The sequence below is a fragment of the Pecten maximus genome, chromosome 6 (genome assembly GCF_902652985.1).
Source record: "Pecten maximus chromosome 6, xPecMax1.1, whole genome shotgun sequence".
Classification (NCBI taxonomy): Eukaryota; Metazoa; Mollusca; class Bivalvia; order Pectinida; family Pectinidae; genus Pecten; species Pecten maximus.
In genome coordinates this window covers 21,997,188-22,009,814 of record NC_047020.1, presented here as the reverse complement: position 1 = coordinate 22,009,814, position 12,627 = coordinate 21,997,188, and the positions used below count along the sequence as shown (strand labels likewise).

At 34.4% G+C, this 12,627-nt stretch overlaps 1 protein-coding gene across 2 annotated transcripts in view; it reads left to right on the top strand.

The window, feature by feature from the left end:
• The window catches only part of LOC117329246 (hornerin-like), a 158,017-nt gene that overhangs the window by 105,187 nt on the left and 40,203 nt on the right, over window positions 1–12,627 (top strand). The window contains exon 5 of one of the 2 annotated variants that reach the window (XM_033887091.1): window positions 1,878–1,925. The exons of the other annotated variant lie outside the window; for it this stretch is intronic. Coding sequence (XP_033742982.1) covers window positions 1,878–1,925 — 48 coding nt within the window. The remainder of the gene's footprint in view (window positions 1–1,877; window positions 1,926–12,627) is intronic. 2 annotated transcript variants of the gene reach the window in all.

Sequence of the window (12,627 nt, the reverse complement as noted above, 5' to 3'; positions counted from 1 at the left end):
TTAAAGATTTCTTTCTGGTTAATTAGAAATTTTAGTTCTAATTTTCTAAAGATTTTTCTCATATTGTAAATTTCTTAGATAAAATAACAATTTTTTTATTGAATTGTCATAACAGTCAATCATTAGAGTTTGTACCATAAACATGAGATTTGATAGGAATTAAGTCTTCAAGATACATAAAACTTTACACATAAATCTCAGAAGTCTCACTCTAATTGATCTTAATGAATATTTGATTAAATTACTTATGATTCACAATAAATGGTATGTAATTAACTATCTAATTCCATTTAATGTATATGCTGTGTCTTGTATATATCATAATTAATTATGTTAAAAATTTACTAATATTACAATAGCTATTTCAAATGGTATGTCATTATGTTGAAGTTTTTATAATGAAAAATTCCTAGCTGGTTTCGTTAGGGTTGACACATTCTCGCGGATGACAATGTCACAGGTATGTTTATATACCTCGATAGTATACCTAGATATGAACAGATGACCTATTGCCCACCTTTTATCAAATGTCTGTCATGCATATCTAAGTATGTAAAATAACAGTCACGCTTTCGAGAGGAATCCTGAGGTTTTTTACAGGTGTATATATAAGTATAAATAGGTCAAAACCCAGGTATTTCCTTATTTTGTCTGAATTGTAACTGATATGTTTAATACACAGCGAAAATGTGTCGGTGATATGATTGTGCGAGGTACAAATGTGAAAAAATTGTCTTGTTGAAAAATATATTTAAAAAAAATCCAGGATAGATGATATGACCGTCTGCTCCTGTAATTAGCTGTGTCAGTCTAGTCCATGTAGATTGGTGTCAAAGAATCAGGTTATTACGGTCAGATCTTAAAATTTTCCTTGTACCTCTTGATATCGAATATGCTTGTTAAGAAGTATATTTTTCTTAGTGTTAACAAATTCAGTTTCAAGAGCTAAATATACATGACAAAAAAATGAAGTAGTTTTGGAACCAGATGGGAGTTTATATGATGGAGCACAACGTAACATTGTACACTGAACATCTGAGAACTGTAACAGTATACCTAATGTCATTTTTGTCATGTTCGTTAGGTTAATATCTCATAAATCATCTGTCTTAAAGCTATTTAGGGCATTTTGACATGAAAGCAATGTTAAGGCAATTGATTAAAACTTGATATATACATCTGAAATTAGGTTAATTAAATCAAAATTTGACATTAAAAACCTAAGGTTTAGAAGCTGCTTTGAAATCATGTTAGAACATGAAATAAAACAATTCATTTGAACTGAGTATTTTTAAGCTTACCTAGATTTCACCATTAAGTTTGTATATAGGTATCTCACAAAAATGTTCCCGTTAAAACTTATCTACACAGAAAATTCCTGTCTTGGGTTTGGCCTATTGTTCTGAGGCCTGGTGCATTTTGTACATACATTGTATATTTGTCCACATCCGGTACAGATTCCTATCAGAAGATCAGGGATATAACATTACTTAGTACACTAGCGGTGTGGTCATCAGCACTCTTTACTACTGATTTTAGGAAAACGATAGCTATATATAGATATAAATAAGTATTTTGCGTTATTGAAAAACTATATGTTCTTATTTGGGAAATCGATTTCATTATTTTGTCACCGAGCTTGTCTGTTGAACAAAACAAAATCCATCTATTGTAACAATATACCTACGTGTTCTTTGGTTTGATAGGCATACATTTTCGAAATTTAGTTAAAATTATATTTCTGTCTTGTATGGTGAAGAAGATAAAAGTGTATCATATGACAATTGTAATGTCGGCAAATATTATCATAATGATTGATGTAATTAAGAGATAATGTTTGTCCTAGAAATACATCTGTAAGTTAATTTATACTCCAGGAGATACTTGTACAGACAGACTCGTGGCCCTCCCCCCTCACACTATCGGTAAGTCCTGTGTGACCTTGTAGAACCTTGTATGAACTTGAGTTTGTTTTTTTGTTTTGTTTGTTGTTTCTTTCCCTGGTAAATTGATCAGGTTAATTGTGTCATGGCTAGGTCTTCTAATCAATGATAGAGAATATCATTTTTTCCAGATTAAAATAAATATTTCAAAAATATATTATGATGAAAAGATGCACTAGTTTGCATTTTGAACAAAAAAATGACTTTACGTTGACAGATATAAACCTTTATAATGAATGGATTTGAAACTTTTGGTACTTATTTTTAATCTTTAATTAACAGAACTAAAGCATGATAAACAATTAGCTCTGAGCCTCAGTCTATGATTAATTACATCTTGTTTGACCATTCATATTGGAGTGTTTGTCACACACAGTACGTGTACGCTGACCCTCGTCAGTATATCATTGTCCTTGTAAATCATGTCGGATCACTTGTACTCCTTAGTTATTCCTGATCCTAGTCCTTTTCACAACTTAATTACCCCTTGTTTAAAATACGCATGCCAATCACATATATACAAGTGCCCTTGTGTTTGTCGATATAAAAGCAGATTTTTTTCGAAAGATTTCATATTTATTAAATCTTATTATGGAAATCTAATTAGCAAGTTAATAAGAACAAATTAAACAAAATTATTTGAAATATAATTGCATGCCTTAGAAGCTAATGTTTACATTTAAGACCTTATACTGTTGTTCTTTTTAATAATTTTGGATATATTAAGAAAATTAGACAATTCCTATTAATATGTAATATAATAACTTATGTACACCTAAAGGTCATGACCTCTATATTTACCAAAAGGTCAAGACCGTTACACACACGAAGGTCTTGGTATTCGTACACTTGAAGTTCATGCATTTTGTACCTTGAACACTTAAAGGGGGAGTATTGAAATTGTCTGATTTGTCATATTGTCCTAACAGGCAAGTTCTGGTCACCATCCCAATTATACCAGGATAATGGAGTGTTTGTTTCAGCCACTTAAAGTGAATTTAACACTGCATGTATCCAAAGGTTGATGAGGGTTATTTGTGGTTGAAATTATCATCTGTAACATTTGTGTTCATCATTTGCCCCATTTATTCTAATTTGTCTGTAAAGATTAACTACCAACAGATCCTTGCCCCAGGACTCAAATGTCTGACATTTTACTTCTACAAAAGGACAGTGACTTATGTGTGTCTTGTAAGAGTTATCTCCCCTGGTGATTTGTTATTTTCTAGTTGCTCAGTAAATGTACATTTCATGATATTGGGTGATATTGATTTGTTATAAGATCTATTGTTGCACCGATTAAAGAATTTATTGTATCTGTGAAAAATAAGTATGTGTTGATTGGATGCTGAAACATGGTCAGTGATGAGTCATTTCACAAGTGTACAGTCACCAAGTTTATAGAATACATCTATCGACAGTCTCATCAGCTATGGTGTGTGGTAATGGCCAATCTTAAAGTTCCATCAACTACCATCATCATTATCGTCACCCCTCATCAGATCTGGTGGTCTCATGCCGTAGGTTGATTTTACAGAAGTATATAGCTTGAAGGAATAAAGAGTCTAGCCAGGACTTTATAAAAATAGTGTTTAAATAGTGTCGTATTAAGTACATAGTACCACATGGTGGAAATATAATCTCTGTCGTATTAAGTACATAGTACCACATGGTGGAAATATAATCTCTGCCATCCAAAGTACTGATTTAGTCATCATCTTTATCGTTATGAAGTCGCCATCAGGTATTTTTGTATCCTACTCTAGATCTAATACCATTCAATGTCCATTTCACTCTATTGTTTAAGAAGTCAACACCGTTCAATTAAGGAACAATTTTTAGATAGATAGAAAAGGAAAATATTTGTTAAGATGGCTATAATAAATCTATTTGTTTTAGTTTGGTTTTTTGACAAAGTTTGTTGATCATTTGATGAGAAATCAATGGTTATTGGTATACATTACACCCCACATCCAACTTTCTAACAATGATATCACAGGGCAGATTCCACTATGATGTCTTTATTCGTTTTGACACATGCTTTAAGTGTTGTTTTAGTTAGGTAGTAATGATGTCACGTTACTGTAAGGTTTAGCGTGACTGAACACCAGAGTTGTCAACTGCCATCTATCATTCACTTGAAAATTTTTCACATTTTTACAAAAGTTCAGAAGCAATGTTTGCCAGTTCTACAAATCTTTGTGGATATTGACTGGTATGTATCGACAACAGAAGGAGATAGGAGATTTTTTGAGCATATGTTTTTGTCTGATTTTGTATTTTAAGAGTAGTGGGGACGATGTTCGTTGGGGGAGGATATTTAACAGGCTATATACAGACGGCTGTGATGTCACCTTATTTATGAGGTCACGCTTGGTTTGTTGCCAAACTCTCTGGAAGTTACATCAATGAAATATTAAGTCTGTCACATATTTTTACGTGATATATCGTGCTGGACTTTGTATATGTCTGTTTCCTGAAGGGATTGGGATTACTTATAAGGATAGTTTAGAGAGGAAAAATAGCATTTTTATCAGGCGATATTTTGGTATTTGTATGTATATTAATTTTCATTTTTCTTAGCCAGAATTGTCAAATTAGCACATATTTGCAGCAATTTTATCAATCATTTTGTTTAACAAAATATTTTGGCTTACTAGTACCATAAATTTAGATTAATTCTAGCTTTTTAATTTGCTCCTATGATTTTGTTTTCTATAAATCGCATGATTGTTTGCTAATAAGGAGGTAAATAGATCTAAACAAACATTATATCCCACGTGTATGTTAAGTAGGGTGATTACCAGCCTAACAAATACCCAGTAGGACAGGATGTAGATAATTAATAGAACAATAACCCCATATGGGGCCTCTCACTATAATGGGATTATAAATACATTAGAGTGATAATGAGTTGTTAATTAAACAATGGCCCCTATTGGACCCCCATGTGCTGAGTTATATTGATTGAGGTCCAGTCTTTAGTAACCCACATTCAACACTCATCTGTTAGTTTTTGAGGCCCATTCAGGGGGTAATTTGTAATGTTAAACTTGAGATATGTGTAGTATGTAGGTATAGATAAAGCCAGGTATATACAGTAGGCCCAGTATATATGGTGTGTGTATTATATATGTAGAACAGTCTGGCCCCAAGCTACTCAGCCTTGTGCTAAACAATGAAACACCAGGTCACATGTGAATTTTCTCCAAACAGTATAGGTACATAGATATATATCCATGCTGTATATATAGGTAAACTTTATCTACATGCTGAGTGGACTGTCAATCATAGCCTGTTTCCTGTAGGGAAGTCCAAAGGAATGTGACTCTCTGCTTGTCAAGACAGTCCAGGATCTAGTGTGTATCAGGACTATTTGTCAAAACAAGGGCTTGTGTCAGAAAAACATTCTGCTGCACTAGACACCGCACAGGACAGTTCAGGACAGTTTCGTTAAATTAGTGCCCCTGTGTCGACCAATGGGGTGTGATATTTTTTATTGGAAACTTTTCGTTTATATTTCGTAAGGATTGGATCTGTGTGGATCATTGGCAGATAGGAAGTTTTATCTGGACTGTCAGAATGATATGATGTGGATTGTTGGGGAGTTTTAAGTGCAACTTTTCGTTGGAATTAGTTGTGGAGGGTTTTCTTTACAATGTCCTGAATTATGGACTATCCTATACATTTTGTTGGTGGCGGGGCCAGCAATGTGGCCAGAGGACCAAACCCCTGCTGGAGGTAAGTGGTCAGTTTACTGGTTAATTTACATATCTTGACCACTACATACACCTTTGTTGACCTCTAGTAAATTTTCCCTGTCCCAGCAGGGCTTCAGGCAATTATAGACCCAAATGTATTGACAAATATCAACTTTTAAAAATCTAGTTATATATACATCAATTTATATCAAACCTGTAATTAAAACTGATCCAGCTATGATATAAAAATGTTTTTGATTTCTTGAACTTTTCCTCTACATGACGTTCCTTTAATGTCTTAAGCTGTCAGACAGTTGAAACTAAAATCTGTCCTTTAGAAGTTGTTTACCTTATAAACACCCAGGATTACTGGCTTTTATATATCTGTGAATGTTTTCTTGTCTGAAAACTTAAATGCCTTATCTTTAAATCTAGTTATCCATGGAAGACAACTCAGTGACAGTAAAAATCTTCTTATATGAATTAAGGACGTAATGTGTTTTGAGGTCAGACAGAGGCTAAATGCTTCTCCGTGGGGTCGGAATTAATATTTGTATTATAACGTAACCACAGAGACAATCTTACAACTTAAAGTTAATGTTTTTCTTCTTTGAAAACTTCTACATTAGCTTCTACATTATCGTTTGACCTATAAATACCTGTGAAATGTATACCCTTTCACAGAATGTATACCTTTATTGACGGAATGTACATATATATACACCTGGAAATGCACTGGGATGTACCTATCTAGTCAATTTGCGTCAGGTATGCAGTCGATATTCGATCCTCTAAAGTGTTTCCCCGCTATAGTTATGTGATTTTTTTGCCCCTACTAAGTCTTAAAATGTTAATGGTTACAGCAGTTTATCTGTAGAAAAAGATCTTTCCACAATCTTGTGTCTGTATATATACTGGTTTTAAATGGTACCTGTTGGTGTGATTATATGACAATTATAGGGAACATCAGTTATGTCAACAAAATATTCGGGTACGGTAAATATCCGCCTGTAAGTAAAACTGACTTCTAAAGATAAACTGTAAATACTTGTTACAAATTCACTTTTATACCAGAATTTATAGTTTACTATTCAAGAATCTTCTCAAAATGTTTCTGACCTTTATTGAAAGAGAATTACTTCAGACTTTTTGGTAGGTTCATGAGCCATAGAAATATTTCAGTTTCTATGTCCATTTTATTTCCAGAGTTATCTCCCCTAGTGATTTAGTCCCATGTTTTCTGGAGTACCAGTATATATATATATATATACATACTATAAAAGACTTTGATAGAAACATACCTACCTGTATTTACTGAGTAGGTTTAGTGTGATATGAGATAATTAAGTCATTAAGTCCAGTACACAGGTAACATTTTAAGGGTCTGATTGTAAGCAGACAACAGGTGTACTTGTTTACACAAGACATCTCAGGTCCAGATTTCCGAGAAATATTTACATTGGAACTGACTATATAATGATTCATTGGATTAACAAAGCTCTGACATGGATAAGTGGGTATTATAGGGATTAAAACCAATACAAAACAGCTAATCCTGACTTTTAGAACCGATCTGAAATGTCTTACAAATTGACTGTCGACATATAAAAAGAAAACAATGTCCTTTTTTTCCAGTCATCGTTAAATTCTACTGTGGAATACAAAGGGAGTCGAACGTCCACATTTGTTATGAAATAGGTTAAATGGCCACAATTATCAGTTTAACCATATTTCATCTCCCGCTTACCCTGATTAGGTCAGCGAGGTAGAGTGACCAGAGGGTGTTGTAAAACTGGACATTGTCCACAGATAGATATCGGCCTTATACTGATTGAAAGGTTGAAGGGCTTGACACATTCTCAGTTAAATATATATTTAGAAATGATACTACGACATGTTTGTTCAGCGTAAACAAGCTGGAACAGGCACACATTTATGTATTCAAATTTAAGATTATTTTTGTTTAGATTATTCAAAGGTATTTCACAGATAGATAGGCTTATATTTTTATCATATCCGACATTTAAAATCTCTCAGATGAGCATGTTTCGATGCATTATACAGGAAATGATTAGTTGTTATGATTTAATAAACTGTATAATCATATACCAAGCAATATATTTGGGTATTGATTTCGACTGAATTTTGCATTTTTCTGAAATATTTTTGTATAATTGAAAACAAGCACAAACAACACATTTTCCCTGCATTTTAATTATAGTTTGTATGAAACAAAGGAACTGATGAGGTAAAAATGGGAAAAAAAGGAAATTTAAAATCCCTTTTTTACCCCAGTAACAGAAGGTGAATTGATCACTCTGAAATTAGGGAAAATGTGCACCTCATTTACTGGTGAACGAAGACGCACCATGGCTAAATGGAGAAAGGCAGCCGTACCATACCGTTAATTGTTTCTGCAGACCCCCATTTCCGGCCCTAGTATTATACATTAGTTTAGATGTTTTTTCTCTGTGTGTTAAACTTGCCAGCTGTTTTCAGGCTAGTATCACCCACAGTATAGTATTTCAACTTTGACCCTCACTGTAAGTTCACGGTACATACCTATAATTGGCAGTCCATATTAACATACCTGTGTACCTGTCCGGCCAGATGGCCCACGACAAGTGTTGTAATTGGTTAATTTTTCACACCTTCTGACATCATTAAAGGTAAAACATTTTTAGTTACAGGTATAATTGGATTGACAATCATTATAATGTATACTAAGGTTCATTTTGTTATTTGTTTCCTTTCTAATTATAATACTGGAGATGTTGTTGAATATTCTTAATATGATTGACATTGAAAAATTATTATTCAAATTGAATGTGAATTAGAATCCGTAATTCTTCTGTCTCAAATATAACATGATAAATCAAGCTCTTTTTGAGTTCTACAATTTCAAAGTTGACTTTAGAAAAAATGTAAGAAAATTCCTATCCATGAAGGGTTCATGTTGAACTGCAGTATGAAGGCCAGTTCCCTAGTTATAAGATTAAAACATTTTGATGGCTATCAAAGTTTCAGAACATTTACTACACTGTAATGTCTTTTTCAGTAATGTTGATGTCTATTGTGACTTCTTGGCTGACTGCTGTGAAAGCAGCATTTGACCCAGAAGATGTCATTGATATATTTTTCTCACCTGCCTTAGCCATCTATAGGGTTCACACCCACTAAATAGTAGACACACCTTCTAATACCACCATGTGGACACTCCGGACAGGTTTGACCACAGAGGGCGATACCTACTGAAAGGTGGACAATGTCCAGAATTATAGGGGTGACTTTATCAATGGTAATTTTCTTCTGTATTGGTACCAGAGAATGTACTATACCAGTTGACCACAGCAATCTGTATCTGTCAGAGTGGTCAGTGTTTTTCATTGACCATAGGGGTAGGTTTGCATATCCTCTCGTTATGATGTGATATTTTACGGGATAGATCTTGATTTGTTTGTTGTAGAAAGGTCACGCCTGGTAATTGTTTGGGAGATAATGTTTTGTGGAAATTTCAACAGATGCCTAATGCAATGGTTATACATAGTGCAGTGACACTTTATATTTATAAGCAAGAGGATATCCTTTTGGCATTTTGCCAAGTTTTGTTACACGATTTTTGAAATGCAGGACTTATTTTTGTACCAAATGTGTCCACCTCCTGTATCCGGAGAAGTGGTACACATCAAATTCAGAAACAAAATGATTTAGTCATAAATGGAAGTAAACAAAGAAAAATTAATATAATAGAAATTTCCTGTTTGAGAAATCTGTACATTAAATAAAATTTCTGTGAATTTGATAATATCCTGTCGACAGAATTTCTGTGAATTTGACAATATCCTGTCGGCAGAATTTCTGTGAATTTGACAATATCCTGTCGGCAGGGAGAGAGTACTGCAGACTATGGAATGTTTGTTATATCATAGTGGATCATCATTTTCACATCCATAAGGAAGTTTTATCTTCTGTAGACATACACAAACAGACTGAGTTTGTCCTGTATGTCAGATAACTGCTCCGGCCAGGATCAAAATGTTGGCCGATGACGGGAAGGGCGGGATTAGTCGCACTGACCCCAAAAACCACAATCATAACGGAAGCTTTGTCATACAAGCTCATATTGTGTGATGGTAAACAAATGATGATAAACAAAGCATGATACATAGGTATTATGTAGATATATATATGTACAGAAACTTATCACTAAGATAGTTAAATACAACATTGGGAACATAATGAATGTGTAAAACAGGGTCGTTATACAAAGGTTTTGTTAATTCAGAAAATGAGAAGATGTTGAGAATCGGAGGATCCTGAAGGTGTTGATTTTCATTGGATGTGGTTGTAAATTTATAATCTATGCATCTAATTTTGGTCACTTTAGGAAAGTGTCTTCATACAAGGGTTTTGTATGTGAGGACAACGAAAGAGACTAGCACCTTTTTGGACTTTATAAGGGTTTTATATAGACAGGTGTCAGAATAGAAAGGTTTGATTAGGTGTGAATTGAGGAACAGCTGACATACATCTACCATAGTAGCTGAAGTTTAGGTGATCTTTTATTAAACAGGAGTCATTATACATAGTGTTTCTTTTATCTGAATGATTAAAAGCAACATGGACATTATACTTCAGACAGTGTTAGTGTTAGTCTTTTATCTTAAAATCAGATGTAATTGTATGTCCACTGGCTTTAAGATTATCAAAATGTACAGGTGGCTTACATTAGCCTCAAATTGCCCAGTGTGATACAGTGTATGCTATCAGATGTTGTAGTTCTGTAGGTTTTTGGTCTCTGTAGACAGGAAAACGTGATTCTGTAGGTTTTTGGTCTCTGTAGACAGAAAAACGTGATTCTGTAGGTTTTTGGTCTCTGTAGACAGAAAAACGTGATTCTGTGGTCTGTTTAGACATCATTTTGAGGTTTACTGGTCATTGTATTTATTAAGGAAACCATTTTATACAGTGGTTTGCTGGTAGTATCAAATCACTAATTGAAATAGAGTCGAGATTGATGCATTAAGCAGCGGTTATTTGACATTCAGGGAATGTTTCGATTGATATCCTGGGAGGCAATCTTATGAGTGTCAGCTTAATGTTATCACAGATTGCTGAAGAGAAGCTAGCTTTTATCAGAATTTTAATTAGACATCCAGAAAGCTACACGAGAGTAATCCTTGCAGCAGGTAACATTCACTCTTTTATGACAAACCTCTCTATTATTAATGACATAGAGGTAGCTAACTTTTCAATTTATTAATTATTTACACACCCTGGTGAAACAAAACCCACAAGTATGCAAGGAATTTGGAATATACAGTTTCCCTCCACAAAGCCCCTGGTGGTGCAAGGTGTTGTCATGTTGTTCTAAGCAATCATGTGACCAAGCTTGTCCAGGTGAAAATCAGCCACTGCAGCTGCCGTTCAATAATACAAATATGTCAGGTATGCGGTGACAATCAATATATCCGAGATATAAACAACAGATGAAACACCTTTCATAGGAGATAATGGCTGGGACGCACAGGTCATGCCTGACTGACTCGGATACAAACAAGATCTAACACTTGTACACACCGAGGCCTTAAACTCCCCCCAGGGAAGTTCCATGCCTTCTGAACTGGTGTTTTGGACTTCACCTAGCGAAAAATGACCACAGGAAATATACAGGTAGTCGGGCTGCCTGCCTGACTATTTTACGCCTGACAAAGTGGAATGGATTATCTTTGTGTCCTGTGAATCACTGATAGATATTGTCATGTTGTGGTAGCTGGTCTGAGAAGGTGGGATGTTTGTGGTTCTGGACAATTAGTGACTCTTTAGTGGTCACGGGACATTCCTTGTGTGTAGGTACTCTGTCTGCCTATAATGACAGCATGATTTCCTAATTGTCCTAGCAGTGATTTCTGATCAGTTGGATACCCAAGTAATCACAAATCAGTTTTGTGAGATAGTCATGTAAATGAATGATGTGGACTCCTACATATTCTCCAAGTTGTGTGATGTTCTGGACATTTTTCTCATTAACACCTGTGATATGTTTAGATATATGACATCATGGATTTTGATTATCCTCTAATTTATTCACATCATTAATATTTATAGTGCTATCAATGGTGTATTAACTGTGCTATAGGCACATTTACCATGGCAGAATATGCCCGCTGATGGATCGGCTTACTGGACACTGCACATAACTTGGAAGTGTCAGTTGACCTTAATTACCTGTATCAAAGTAGATGGGAGCCCATGCAGGTGTAAAAGAGAATCAGGTGTTGTTATTCCCTAATGTTTACTGATCATGATGGTACATCATCACAGGTGAGTTTTATGCGTGGGTGTAAAATGTCACCGACAGGCCGACACACTCTTTTGTTACAGGACCATATCTTTGAACAGAGATGAAAATGTTCAGCCGATTGGCTGATTTCAGCCTTTTTGAGAATATCAGTGTAATGTAAACTTGTAATGTTTCCCATTGAAAAGATTGAGTAATCTAATTTTCAGCCTTTTTGCCCTTAGTCCATTTTCATCTCTGTTGATACAGAATTTTGATGTACATTGTCATGGGAATACCGTAGTTTGGTTTGTAGTTGTCTATATAGTCAACTTGTGTTAATCTGTAACATCCTGGTAATGGTGTATTCAAATAGTTCTTTAAAAACAATTTTCTTTTTCAAAGGACAACCCTTTATACATGCATATTTTTAAAGCTATCCATTATTCATGTTTGTACCATGTACATACCGTATATATATTGTACAGTATGCATGCATTTAAGCATTGAACGGCTTTCAGTTGGCATTCATATTGACTATGAATGCCAACTGAAAGCCGTTCAATGCTTATATTTACCATCTGCGATTTTTTATTTGTTGTGCGATTTTTTTTTTAAATTTTCAAATTCAAATTTCAGTTGGCAGTTCATAAGCTGGTGAACTCGCAACTGAATTGGTAGGGTTATATAGTGGCAGTGCCAT